This window comes from Scyliorhinus torazame, chromosome 12, assembly GCF_047496885.1.
Source record: "Scyliorhinus torazame isolate Kashiwa2021f chromosome 12, sScyTor2.1, whole genome shotgun sequence".
Taxonomy (NCBI): Eukaryota; Metazoa; Chordata; class Chondrichthyes; order Carcharhiniformes; family Scyliorhinidae; genus Scyliorhinus; species Scyliorhinus torazame.
In genome coordinates this window covers 187605966-187618849 of record NC_092718.1, presented here as the reverse complement: position 1 = coordinate 187618849, position 12884 = coordinate 187605966, and the positions used below count along the sequence as shown (strand labels likewise).

The window sequence follows — 12884 nt, the reverse complement described above, 5'->3', positions numbered from 1 at the left end:
GTGCACCAACAAAATCATGCTTCATGCCAAATAGTGAGTTTTTTTTTTTAAAATCGGCCAGCTGGAAAATCGAATTGAACTTTCAGAAGCAGACTTTTTAAAAGACAGAATAAAAGTGTGACTGGAACTTGCCACACACCCTAATTTGCATCACTGTACTCGCCACATTGCAACCCACTCAGATGGAGACATTGCATCAGCAAAGCCCCATCAAGGACAATGGCTTCAGGAGAATAGGAGTGAACCCGTATCCTTTGCCTTGATGTCTTGCGAATGGGGAAAATCACATGGGATATTTAAGAAGGGGTTCCCAGATAGGAACGGATTACGTTACAAGGGGAAATATACAAGTCACAATCTTGTTTGAACCATTGGTGACAGTCATGTGACAGGCCCACAATTTGTCAGTTAAACTTCTGCTTTCTCTGCAGGAAGGGGACAAGCAGCGGAGACACTGAGGAAAGATGACCCAAGTGGGTCCCGCATTCCTGCCCCTCACTCTCTCTCTCTCTCTCTCCAATCCACCTTGCAACCTTGAACCCTGTTTGCTGCCCATGACTATCCAGGGATGCCCCTGCTGCAGAGAATTAAAATAATTCAACCTGGCACCACTGACTCCAGGAGAACAGCCAAATAATTGTCGATGTCTTTACATGCAAGCATCGGGACCACCAAAGAAAATTCACAAGGCCACCCAATTCAGACTGAAGCTAGCCAAACTACAGACTGTAGATTGCTTTCATTTTTATGGACTCTCGTTTGACTAACCTATCCTTCCTGACTCTCTAATCAGTGGAAAGTATTTTATTAAGATCAGTTTAAGCTTAATAAAGCTAATTGCTTTTTGTTAAATTCAAAAAAAAAACCTGTCCAGCTTGTTCTGTCATCACAGCGACTAAACAGTTCTCATTAATTTTGCAAGCACATTCTTTTCAAACTAATAAAAAATCTGTTGCGGTCAAACGAGGAGAGGGAAAAAGAGGTGACTTTCGACCACTCCTCACATGATAGGAATCAGTTAAAAGACATTTGGTCCATCCAGATCCTTCATTGGTTAGGATCTGGATTGACAACTTTCATCTTTCCCGGCTGTAATTAACAAGCTGTTCCAGTTTCTACCAGTTGGCACCAATCTAATCTGGGTGTGTCAAATACTACCGTTTCCAATTTTGTAAGTATCAATGCCTATACTATTTTGTTCGAGGACTTCTTGTGGGGCAGCGGATAATGTCCCTGGCCTCAGAGTCAGAAGCCCCAGTATCAAGTCCCACCCCAAGGCTCGTTGGCCAAGGAAAGCGAGTTCATAATGTGGTCAAATTTGTTGAGTATGTCAACCTGCAAACCCTTCGAAACACACCAATAGATGGGTGATACAGGCAGTAAGGTCGCACAGTGGTTAGCACTATTGCTCCACAGCTCCAGGGACCCGGGTTCCATTCCCTGTTTTTGTCACGGTTTGTGTGGAGTCTGCACGTTCTCCCAGTGTCTGTGTGGGTTTCCTCCCACAAATCCCAAAAGACGTGCTTGTTAGGTGAATTGGATATTCTGAATTCTCCCTCGGTGTACCCGAACAGGCACCGGAACGTGGCGACTGGGGTTTTTCTCAGTAACTTCATTATAGTGTTAATGTAAGCCTACTTGTGACACTAGTAAAGATTATTATTATTATTATAAGAGCTGGAGAGACTCCTGGTCAACTACGCTTGATGTGGGGTGGCTTCCCTCATGCTGTAATGCCCTTGGTGATGAGAGACTAGAGACTTGTTCCAGGAATTACTAGCTATGGAAAGAGACACAAGTTGTCTTAGTTGCACCACTAGGTGTGGGAAGGGAATTATGGGGGGGCGCCAATAAGAAACGGTGCCGATTTGCGATTGACACTCAGGAGGCTGAAAGCTGCAGCTGCACATATACACTTCTCCCCCCCCCACCCCCCCCTCCCCTCCTCCCCTCCCCCCCCCTCCCTCCCCGCCAGCCGCCCAGTGTGCCGACCAGCGACGGAGGGCAGCACGGATGGCAGCCCTCGACAAGAGACCCAACGCACCCTGGAACTCGAATTGGAGGAGGACACTGATTTCCTGTCACCAGCTGTCTCCAACACCCTCCGACATCCCAGAGACACTCACCTCGGTTGGACACTTTAGTAAAGAGGCTCCTGGGACACTCTCTGGTGTGCACCACACAGCTGATCAGGTACATCAGGTCGAAGTAGCCACCTGAGGGGGCGGACGGTCGGAGAGCAGGCCGACCCAGGAACTAGTTGCCGTCCAGACAGGTTTCGGGCTTCTGGAACGGACGGTCCCATTGATTGTGGAGATGTAGTCCCTAGCTCTGCGACTGCATGAGGGGTTGTCAGCGAGCATTCAACACCTGCAGGCACAGGTGGAGGTGTCCAACCGCGTGCAGGAGCAGGACGTTGTGCCAAACCATGCGTGCCACCTAGGCCAACATCGCGGTGCAGGCAGTGGAGGAGAGGGTTTTTGCTATGGAGCAGCATGTCCGAGACCTGGGGCATTCGGTGCGGGCGCTGGCCGAGGCCCAGGCCAGGGTTGCCGACTCACAGGCAGCCATGTGCCAGAGCCTCTAGAAATTGCAGCGGCACTCCGGAGCATGGCCCAGTCACAGCGGGCGAGGGCTGAGAGCATTGGCGGCATTGCCCAGGCACTGGCTGGCGTGGCACAGATAGAGAGAGGTGGCTCAGTCCCAGAGGGGGATGGTGCAGCCACTGGCTGATGTGACACAGGCCCAGAGGATGGTGCCCCAGTCCCAGCAGGTGATGATCCACTCCGTGTGTTCCGTAAACACGAGCATGCAGACCCTTGCCGAGACCAGAGCGGCAGTGCCAGGTGGCGGGAGAGCCTCAGAGACTAGCTCCACTCGCACCCCTATCCCATGGAGTAGCCTGGCGGCCATCAGCACACCGAGGGAGGAGGAGGTGATAGGGCCCGTGCTGGTGACTCTGGCAGGGGAGGTGCCGGAACAGCAGCACCTCAGATCCTTCCTCCTGTCCCTGGTGCATCTGGGGGGCAGCAGGCAGAACAGGGTGGCACCACGGCACCAGGGACACCGGGCAGCAGCCGGGCCCATCCACGCCCGGTCGCCCCAGAAGACGGCTGCCAACCGGGACCCACAGAATTTACAGTGCAGAAGGAGGCCATTTGGCCCATCGAGTCTGCACCAGCTCTTGGAAAGAGCACCCTACCCAAGGTCAACACCACCACCCAATCCCCACAACCCAGCAACCCCACCCAACACTAAGGGCAATTTTGGACACTAAGGGCAATTTATCATGGCCAATCCACCTAAACTGCACACCTTTGGACTGTGGGAGGAAACCAGAGCACCCGGAGGAAACCCACGCACACACGGAGAGGACATGCTGACTCCACACAGACGGTGAACCAAGCCGGAATCGAACCTGGGACCCTGGAGCTGTGAAGCAATTGTGCTATCCACAATGATACCATGCTGGACACAGTTCGGGAATCACAGCAGGCAGCCTCTACTCCTGATGGACAATCTGGGGATCCACCTAGACATACCGTTAGGGCCCGTAAGATCAGAAAGTTAGACACCAATTACGTCGGCACAGGGGCAGGGCACAGTTTAGTTATAGGGGCTAGGGCACGTATCTCTAAGTATCTGTGCTCATTAAACACCTTTAACACTGTTACAACCTGCTTCGGTACTCTGTCAGATGGGTCGGCTGGTCAGAGAGGGGCTGCGTGCGGGGGGGGGGGGGGGGGGCCTGGGCACCCCACCATCCCCAGATCATCCCCACCACCGTCACCCCAGCGATCCGATGGGAACGTGTGATGGAATGACCAGCTCGCATGCAGGGATCACCCAGGTGGCCAGTGTTACCGTGGGCAGGAGTCAGACATTGTCATATAATTCGGAGCACCAGAGCTCATCGCAGAGCAGGTTTTCATCATCGTCCATCCCATGGACCAGACCCAGTGTTACTGCCAACCCTGGGCCCGCAGCTGGTGGTGTGGCAGGTATGTTTCACGGAGGGGGTTTGGGGCCAGACATGCATGAGGTGCAGCTGATGGTCGCATATCAGCTGCAGGTTCATTGAGTGGAACCCTTTACGGTTTGTGTGGACACGAGCGGCCTGTCATCTGCAGATGCTCATAGGGCAACATGCATCCCGTTGATCACCCCCTGGTCCTGGGCATCCCGGCGATGGCGGCGGACCCTGCTGCCCGGGCATCCTGGTGGACTCGGTCCACATTGAAGTGGATGTATTGCGCACCAAGCTCTGAGAGATCTGGGACACTCAGGGCCTGGAAGGAGCCAGTGGTGTAGATGTTCAGGGTGACAGTGACAGCCACTGGGAGCAGGTGTCCTCCGCCATTCCCCCGCGGTGTCAGGTGTAACATGATCTGGCAGACATGTCGCACTGTCCCCCTGGTCAGCCGGAGTCTTCGATGGCATGCCCGGTCCGGCAAATCCTCGAATGTCAGGTGCTGCCTGTAGACGCGAGGTCTCATGCGGCGCCTCCTTTACACCTCTTCCTCGGCCTGTTGCGCGGCCGTCTCTCCATCCTGAGTGGCTGCCTCCTGTTCCGCTGCTGCAGCTTCTTCCTCCTTGGGCAGCACCAGCTCGTACAGCTACATCACCCAGGCTGCGGCAACGAGCAGGACGGCCACCATTGTTGGTTGAATTCCAATATCCACTGTCTGCAGGGGGTGAAAGGCAGACAAGTTAGCATGGTGTGTACCCCCGAGCCCAACCAGGTTCAACGGCCGACGTTGACACTGCGGGCTGTTCTCCTGCATGTCTCCCCGACCACCCCATCAAAATCGGTGCCCAGCACCAGTGGCCCTGGCCCTGATGCCAGGGGTACCATCGGCTGGCGCTGCCCTTGCAGGGGTACACGCCACAGCTCAGTCTGGCGCCCCCGTAGGGGCTACTGTGGGTGTTACCCTGGGTGGGCTGCCTGATGCCCCGCTGGCAGGTGGCAGCCAGTCGGGTGTATGGTGGAGGTACCTATATGGCCGGGGTCACTCTGCAGAATCAGGGGCCAAGGTAGGTGGTCAGTGGGGTGAGCAGCAAGATGGCTGCCTTGCAGGCCACGGTAGTGGTGGTCCGTCCCCGGGCACCGTCCCAGTCCCATGGCAGTCACCCCCCCCCCCTCCCCCCCAGTGTGCAGCCCGGCAGCCCATGGTCGATAGTCTCCGTGACTTACCTCCTCTCCCTCTCATCAGCCGCAACGCCGCTTTCACAATTTTTGAAAGGACAAGTGAACTGCGCCGTCGGGAATTCATGCCATCACGGGTGGAGAATCACGGAGGCCCCGGAAAATACTGGGTCGGACCCGCGAATGATATGCCAACAGCATTTACTGTACACCACTGGCGTCGCATTGGTGAGAAACCAGCACACGTCGCGATTCGGCATCGGAACCGCTTCTCCGCCCAATCGCGTTTCCCGGTTTTGGCGTCGGCTGACAGAGAATCCCGCCCCTTATCTTTCACTTTCTTCATATATACACACACACCAGGTTAGGCTAAGTAGCTCCTGTAGATCTTTTTGAGGAGGTAAATTATCCATGACCAGGTAGAATGATATTACAGAAGAAAATTAGTATAGAAATTGTAACACAATAATTGCTCGACACATTTGGGAGCCTATTCCACACGGATCTTGGAATTAGGGACTTGAACCCAGACCTTCTGACATAGTAGGCAAAAAAAGTGCTCCCACCGAGATTAAAATACCTCGTCGTCAGTGCCTTTTTCTGCCTTGATATTAGCCAGGTTGGACTGCAGCCTGTCTATTTCTTTGTCCTTTTCCTGCACCGTGACTTCCAGTTCTGCCTTCTTCTCCAGCACATTTCTCAGCTGAGTTTGAACCACGTTTATTTTATGCCGCAAATCATTGTTAACCTTAAGGAGTCGATCCAACTGCTGCTGGAGCTGGAATAAAACAATCTGTAACAGTCAGATCAACGGGTTGCATCATTGTTTCTGTTAATGCATTTTTTTGCAGAGATTTGCAGAGTCAAAAGTAATTACATCGTACCACAGTGTTTATTAATGTTCTCTATCCCACCCCTATTTTGCTCTTCTCCTAAAATTAAAAAAAAAAAGGTTAATTAGGTTTGCAGACTCGGAATGTATTCCTGGACGTGACATTCTGCCTCCAAACTGCCTCACGCAGTCAAACCGTACTCCTTCCCAAACTGAAAAAAAACACTTCAAAATGGTTGAAAGAAAATGAAGGAAGATCTTTTTTTTTTTTTTAAATAATGCTGGGTCATTCACAGAAGTGTCGAGAAGATAATGTTTTAATTCCTGAAGAGTTCACGATAACCAATCTTCTGGATTGTCCTTTATAGAACATACAGTGCAGAAGGAGGCCATTCAGCCCATCGAGTCGGCACTAACCCACTCAAGCCCTCACTTCCACCCTATCCCCGTAACTCAATAACCCCTCAAACCTTTTTTTTGGTCACTCAGGGCAATCCATCATGGCCAATCCACCTAACCTGCACATCTTTGGACCGTGGGAGGAAACCGGAGCACCCGGAGGAAACCCACGCAGACAATCGGGAGAACGTGCAAACTCCGCATAGACAGTGAGCCAAGCCGGGAATCGAACCTGGGACCCGGGCGCTGTGAAGCCACAGTGCTATCCACTTGTGCTACTATGCTGCCTGGTATATCATGTAATCAGTTCCAGAAGAATGCACCCGCTTCCTCCCATCCTGCTGAAAACCAGACATCTTTAGTCCCAATCCAAAAATCAGATTAAATTCCAAAAACCAGAGCACCACACCTGGAAACAGGATTAAAGGCCCAGTCTCATTATACAGGAAAGTACTTTGGTCTATCTGGCTGATCCTAGTGTTCCTAGACAACAATTTATTTTCTGAGCCAGCACTTTGCTGATCCATTGGTACTATCCGTAATCACATTCTTCTACACGACACATTAAACTTAATCTGCCCACCTAGGTTGGCGTGTTGAGAACCATGGTGCCCACTTTCAAGAGAGGGAAGTTCTCTCTCCAGAATCCTGGCCATCCCTCAACCAACAACCCCAAAATCAGATTATCTGTAATAGCATTGCTGTTTGTGGGACCTTGCTCTGGGCAAATTGGCTGCTTAGTGTCAACACCTTTCATCAGCCATTAGACTTCAAAATAGTACTTCACTGGCCGTAAAAAGTGTTTTGGGGTGTTCGGCCAGCATGAAAGGCGCTATACAAATGCAAATCTTTCTTTGTTTTGTTAGAGAATAGGGAACACGGTCTCTCTAGGGGTTTCTACACAATAAGCGGTGTCTACTTCATTCGAAGTAATTGCAGTGTCCCAAAATCATACATGTCATAATATCACTCTCACTTCCGAGACACCTTGGGTGGGATTCTCCATCGGCTGACACCAGAATCGGGAAACGCGATTGGGTGGAGAATCGCAATTCTCCTTCGCCTCGACATCGCATCAAAGTGTTGCAGAAAGCATGTACAGAAAACACTGTTGGCATATCAATAGCGGGCCTGACCGGGTATTCTCCGGGGCCTCCGCAATTTTCCACCTCCAATGGGCCGAATTCCCGATGGCGAGGCTACAGACCAATGTGGAGACCTGCAACAACGATGCCTGAAGGTGTGGTTCAGGTGCCTGGCCGCTCTGGAGGGGCCCTCCAGTATGATGCTCAGAGGGTAGATTGCATCGAGGCCGCCAGCTACATCCTCCACAACATCGTGCAGCAGAGGGGCAATGTGTTGAGGAAAATGGACGCCTGTCCTCGTCCGATGAGGAGGATGCGAGGGAGGGCAAGGATGGGCAGAACATGGGGCGCAGGCAGGCACAGGAGGCCACCCAACATGTGCGCCAAGGCCAATGTGCACGGGACGCTCTGATCGCCTCCAGGTTCACCGACTTGGGGGGGGGGGGGGGGGGGGGAGACACCGCATCCACACCCCCTCCGGCCAATACATCGCACTCCCCAACCCCTTCTCCCACCCGGCCACTGCATCACACACACAGCCATCCATCGCCCCATCTCAGGCAACCCCCTTCCATGATACATACCTGCCGCACTACAGAGGTGTGGGCCCTGGGTTGGTAGTAACAACTGGTCTGGACCATGGGCTGGAGGATGGTGATCCCCCATTCTGCGATGAGCTCCAGTGCTCCACATTGTTGGACAATGTCGGACTCCTGCTCACGGTAATACTTTCCACCATCCACGTGGGTGATCCCTGGATGCGAGCTAGCCATTCCATCACACGGTCCTATCGGATCCCTGGGGTGGTGGAGAGGGTTGGCAGCACAGCCAACCCACAACAGCTGTCCATTCCCTCCCCTCCCACATCCGCCCATTCCTCTCCCCGCCGGCTGAGGGTGTTGGAGACAACTATGATTGGAAAATCAGCATCATTCCCGGACTTAAGCTCCGGGTGGTCCTGGGTTGAGGGCTCCCACCGTGCTGCTGTGCTCGGCACATAGGTGGTTGGGGGGGGGGGGGGGGGCTCAGGATGTGGCACTGGCTGGGGGTGGGGGACACCAGATGGACCCGCCCCATCATCAGCAGGTCCTGCAAGACACAAAGCAAGATGCATGATTAGGTGGGTAGTGTGAGGGGCAGGGGGGGGGTTGACACACATGGCATGGGGAATTGTAACTCTGCGGGGTCTCACTTCCTCGCCCGCAGACGACCTCCACCCCGCCGACTTCCCTTTCCTCAGGGCCGCCAACCACGTCCAGGGCCCTCTGCTCAGACATGGTGAGGGGCCACAAGTCCAGTGGTCCCTCTCCAGTTTTCTGGATGGTGTGTGTGGGGAGTGCGGTGTATATGCAGCTGCAGCGTGTCTGCCCTCTGAGTCTCAATCGCAAAGCCAGCGAATCCTACATCGTTTCTCATTGGAATCAATTGTGTTCCACATGGCACCAATGGTAACCCCTTGACAGTCGCTGCATCGGTCCAGGTCCGGCTCCAGTTTTGCTGGTCCTGGAAGTCCACAAATCCTGTCCCGGCATCAACACTTAGTCTCAGGAATGGAAAATCCAGCCGCTTGACCTTTATACACAACCTTTCACTGCTTCACCTAAATGTACATTTTGGCATTTTCTTTTTCATTATAAATTTAAAGTACCCAATTCTTTTTTCCTGAATTAGGGGGCAATCTAGTGTGGCCAATCCATCTATCCTGCACATCTCCTTGGGTTGTGGGGGTGAGACCCGTGTAGACACGGGGAGATGTGCAAACTCCACACGGGCAATGACCCAGGATCGAACCCAGGTCCTCAGCGCCGTGAGGCAGCAGTGCTAACCACTGCGCCACCCTACATTTGGGTTTGATTTTTTCCCCCCAGAAATACTCAGCAGTTGGTTGTATTTCAAAAGAAAACTGAACAGACAATGCACTTTGCACCAAGGACAAAATGGCAAAAGGCTTCAGTCTGACTGTCGAGATTTTTCAATCACTCTTGCTCACTACCTCACGGCCATGTCCAAAATCCTTAGTGGGTGGTCCTTTGAGCAGCAAAGCCATGTCGTACACTATAATAAGAGAATGTGGGGCATGGTGCTGTTATCTGAATAGTGTTCCATAATAATGGGGACATGCACGGTCAACGTGATTCTCAATGAGCTCATACAACCAAGTAACTGTCTATTAATAATTCCCAGAGGTATATTTTATCCACGATCTTCTGCAGGTTTACTATTTATGGTAGGTCAAAATTATACTGTGTCCATGTCTTGGCGACACAGTGTCCCCAAAATCTCAGTTTGTGTGTGAGTCACTGAACCTTTATAGCGCAAGTACTGTGGGGTTGGGGGGGGGGGGGGCGGGCCCTGCTAAAGTCCAGTGAGAAGAGTTTGTAGTCGCCGCTGAAAAGTAAAATGAGTGTTATAATGTAGGGAAACGCAGGAGCAGCGACAAAGAAGCAGTTTGGAGATGTTCATAAACAGATGAAGGAAAGCACTAATGAGCTACACACAGAACAGCCAGCATTTGCTGATCAGAAACACACCATTTTTAAATCCCAGGCCCTCCCCAATGCTTTTTCAATTGCCCAAAATACAAGTTGTGCAATTTCTGGTTACATTCTTAGACATATTGCAACCAATTATTCTAGAAGGGATCATAGGCTCAAGCAGCATAAATTGATCATTTGACCCTCATCCATTGATAGCGGTGTATACTGAACTAACTGGTTCAGAATTAAAGCTAAATTCTCTGTGGAATGCAAGTTGGCTTATTTTCAATTGGAGCTTGGGTGCAAAACGTTCTAGACTTCAGGCTTAAACATTTAAATTAAACAAAATTATGGGCTGGTTAGTTGCACATGAACACTGAGCAGTACACAATCCCACATCCTACATCAGACTCCTATTTATTGACTACAGCTCCGCCTTCAACACCATAATCCCAACCAAGCTCATATCAAAGCTCCAAAACCTAGGACTTGGCTCCCCATTCTGCAACTGGATCCTCGACTTTCTGACCAACAGACCACAATCAGTAAGAATGAACAACAACACCTCCTCCACAATAGTCCTCAACACCGGGGCCCCGCAAGGCTGCGTACTTAGCCCCCTATTCTACTCCCTGTACACACACGACTGCGTGGCAAAACTTGGTTCCAACTCCATCTACAAGTTTGCTGATGATACGACCATAGTGGGCCGGATCTCGAATAACGACGAGTCCGAATACAGGCGGGAGATAGAGAACCTAGTGGAGTGGTGTAGCAACAACAATCTCTCCCTCAATGCCAGCAAAACTAAAGAGCTGGTCATTGACTTCAGGAAGCAAAGTACTGTACACACCCCTGTCAGCATCAACGGGGCCGAGGTGGAGATGGTTAGCAGTTTCAAATTCCTAGGGGTGCACATCTCCAAAAATCTGTCCTGGTCCATCCACGTCGACGCTACCACCAAGAAAGCACAACAGCGCCTATACTTCCTCAGGAAACTAAGGAAATTCGGCATGTCCACATTAACCCGTACCAACTTTTACAGATGCACCATAGAAAGCATCCTATCGGGCTGCATCACAGCCTGGTATGGCAACTGCTCGGCCCAGGACCGCAAGAAACTTCAAAGAATCGTGAACACCGTCCAGTCCATCACACGAACCTGCCTCCCATCCATGGACTCCATTTACACCTCCCACTGCCTGGGGAAAGCGGGCAGCATAATCAAAGATCCCTCCCACCCGGCTTACTCACTCTTCCAACATCTTCCATCGGGCAGGAGATACAGAAGTCTGAGAACATGCACGAACAGACTCAAAAACAGCTTCTTCCCCACAGTCACCAGACTCTTAAATGATCCTCTTATGGACTGACCTCATTAACACTACACCCTGTATGCTTCATCCGATGCCAGTGATTATGTAGTTACATTGTATATGTTGTGTTGCCCTATTATGTATTTTTTTTAAATTCCCTTTTCTTCCCATGTACTTAATGATCTGTTGAGCTCCTCACATAAAAATACTTTTCACTGTACCTCGGTACACGTGACAATAAACAAATTCAATCCAATCCACATTTCATCATTTTTACACTCAAAGTGACACCCAAGACAAGAATCTTTCATCCGGAATGGATAGTTCAAAGACATCCCGAGACACTGAAGAAAGATCGACAAGACAGATCATCTCACCCTCAGTTTGGAAAGCTTTCATAGATTGAATAGGGAGGGGGAAAAAAGAATGCAAACATCAGTGGCAAAAATGCATTTAAGCGTGCGGCAATAAACCATTCGCAGATATGCCTTCAGCTGCCTTGGTTCCACATTCTGGAATGGCCTTCCTGAACTCTTCACTTCTCTCTTCACCCATAAAAACTCTCCCTAAATCCACCTCCAAGGGCAGCACGACTGCACAGTGGTTAGCACTGCAGTCTCACGGCGCCGAGGTCCCAGGTTTGATCCCGGCTCTGGGTCGCTAGTCTGTGTGGAGTTTGCACATTCTCCCCGTGTTTGCGTGGGTTTCACCACCACAACACAAAGATGTGGAAGATAGGTGGATTGGCCACGCGGAGTTGCCCCTTCATTGGAAAAAAATTAATTGGGAACGCCAAATTTTTTTTGAAAAGTCCACCTCCAAAACAGGCTTTCCGTTGCCCTTCCTAATATTTATTAAGATTTTACATTTGAGAGAAAAAAAAGTTACAAAATATTACATTTTCTCGTTCCTTGTGGCAAAGAAAAAACAGCTCAACAAACGCAAATACAGATTGGAACAGGAGAACGGCAATCATACAATCATTAGCCAAAACTAAATGATCGTGAAAACATGACTAAATGGTGCACCACCCTCCTACACCAAACAAGCCCGCAATCATCACGTGAAAATCAGGATAAACTTCCCATGCCTTGATCGGGCACACACTAACGTACAGCCCCTCAACTTCAGCAGCGTCAACGGTGCCAATGGCCCATCACACCTCCTCTTTCTAGATATCAGACGCATCTGCTCCCATTTGGGGGCCAAGAACAGATTTGGCATACCACTCAAACAAGGTGTCACACCCATCCAGGGAGGATAAGATATCCAAGAAGGCACAGAATTCAGTCCATCCCCAGGCCCACCAGTGTACAAGAGAAGCAAAAACAGCACCCTCTAAAGGAGGGACAGCCAGAGCCCCTAGGGTCAACAGCATAATAGCCACAGCACCAGGCCTGGCCTAGCCCAGCACCAACCGACATGCAAAAAACAATAATCCCAGGACCTCTAGCACACCCCAAAAACCACTACCCCTGCCGAGCCCGTTCTTTTCCAACCCTTTCAGGGGCAATGCACCATCCGCACATATATTAATAGAAAGAGGGTGTGGTATTATCAGGTATTGCAGTACCCAAGAGGCTGAAGACCATTGGTTAAATCCAGGAGTTTACCATTGGCTATTTTGTA

The 12884-nt window shown here is 50.9% G+C and overlaps 1 protein-coding gene across 6 annotated transcripts in view; it reads right to left on the bottom strand.

Moving 5' to 3' along the window:
* Positions 1–12884, bottom strand: part of rilp (Rab interacting lysosomal protein) — a 74466-nt gene that overhangs the window by 27292 nt on the left and 34290 nt on the right. For 3 of the 6 annotated variants that reach the window (XM_072469519.1, XM_072469521.1, XM_072469522.1), the window contains exon 4: positions 5727–5939. The exons of 1 other annotated variant lie outside the window; for it this stretch is intronic. In XM_072469519.1, the coding sequence (XP_072325620.1) occupies positions 5727–5939 (213 nt within the window). The remainder of the gene's footprint in view (positions 1–5726; positions 5940–12884) is intronic. 2 more of the 6 variants (XM_072469520.1, XM_072469523.1) reach the window with 1 other exon arrangement.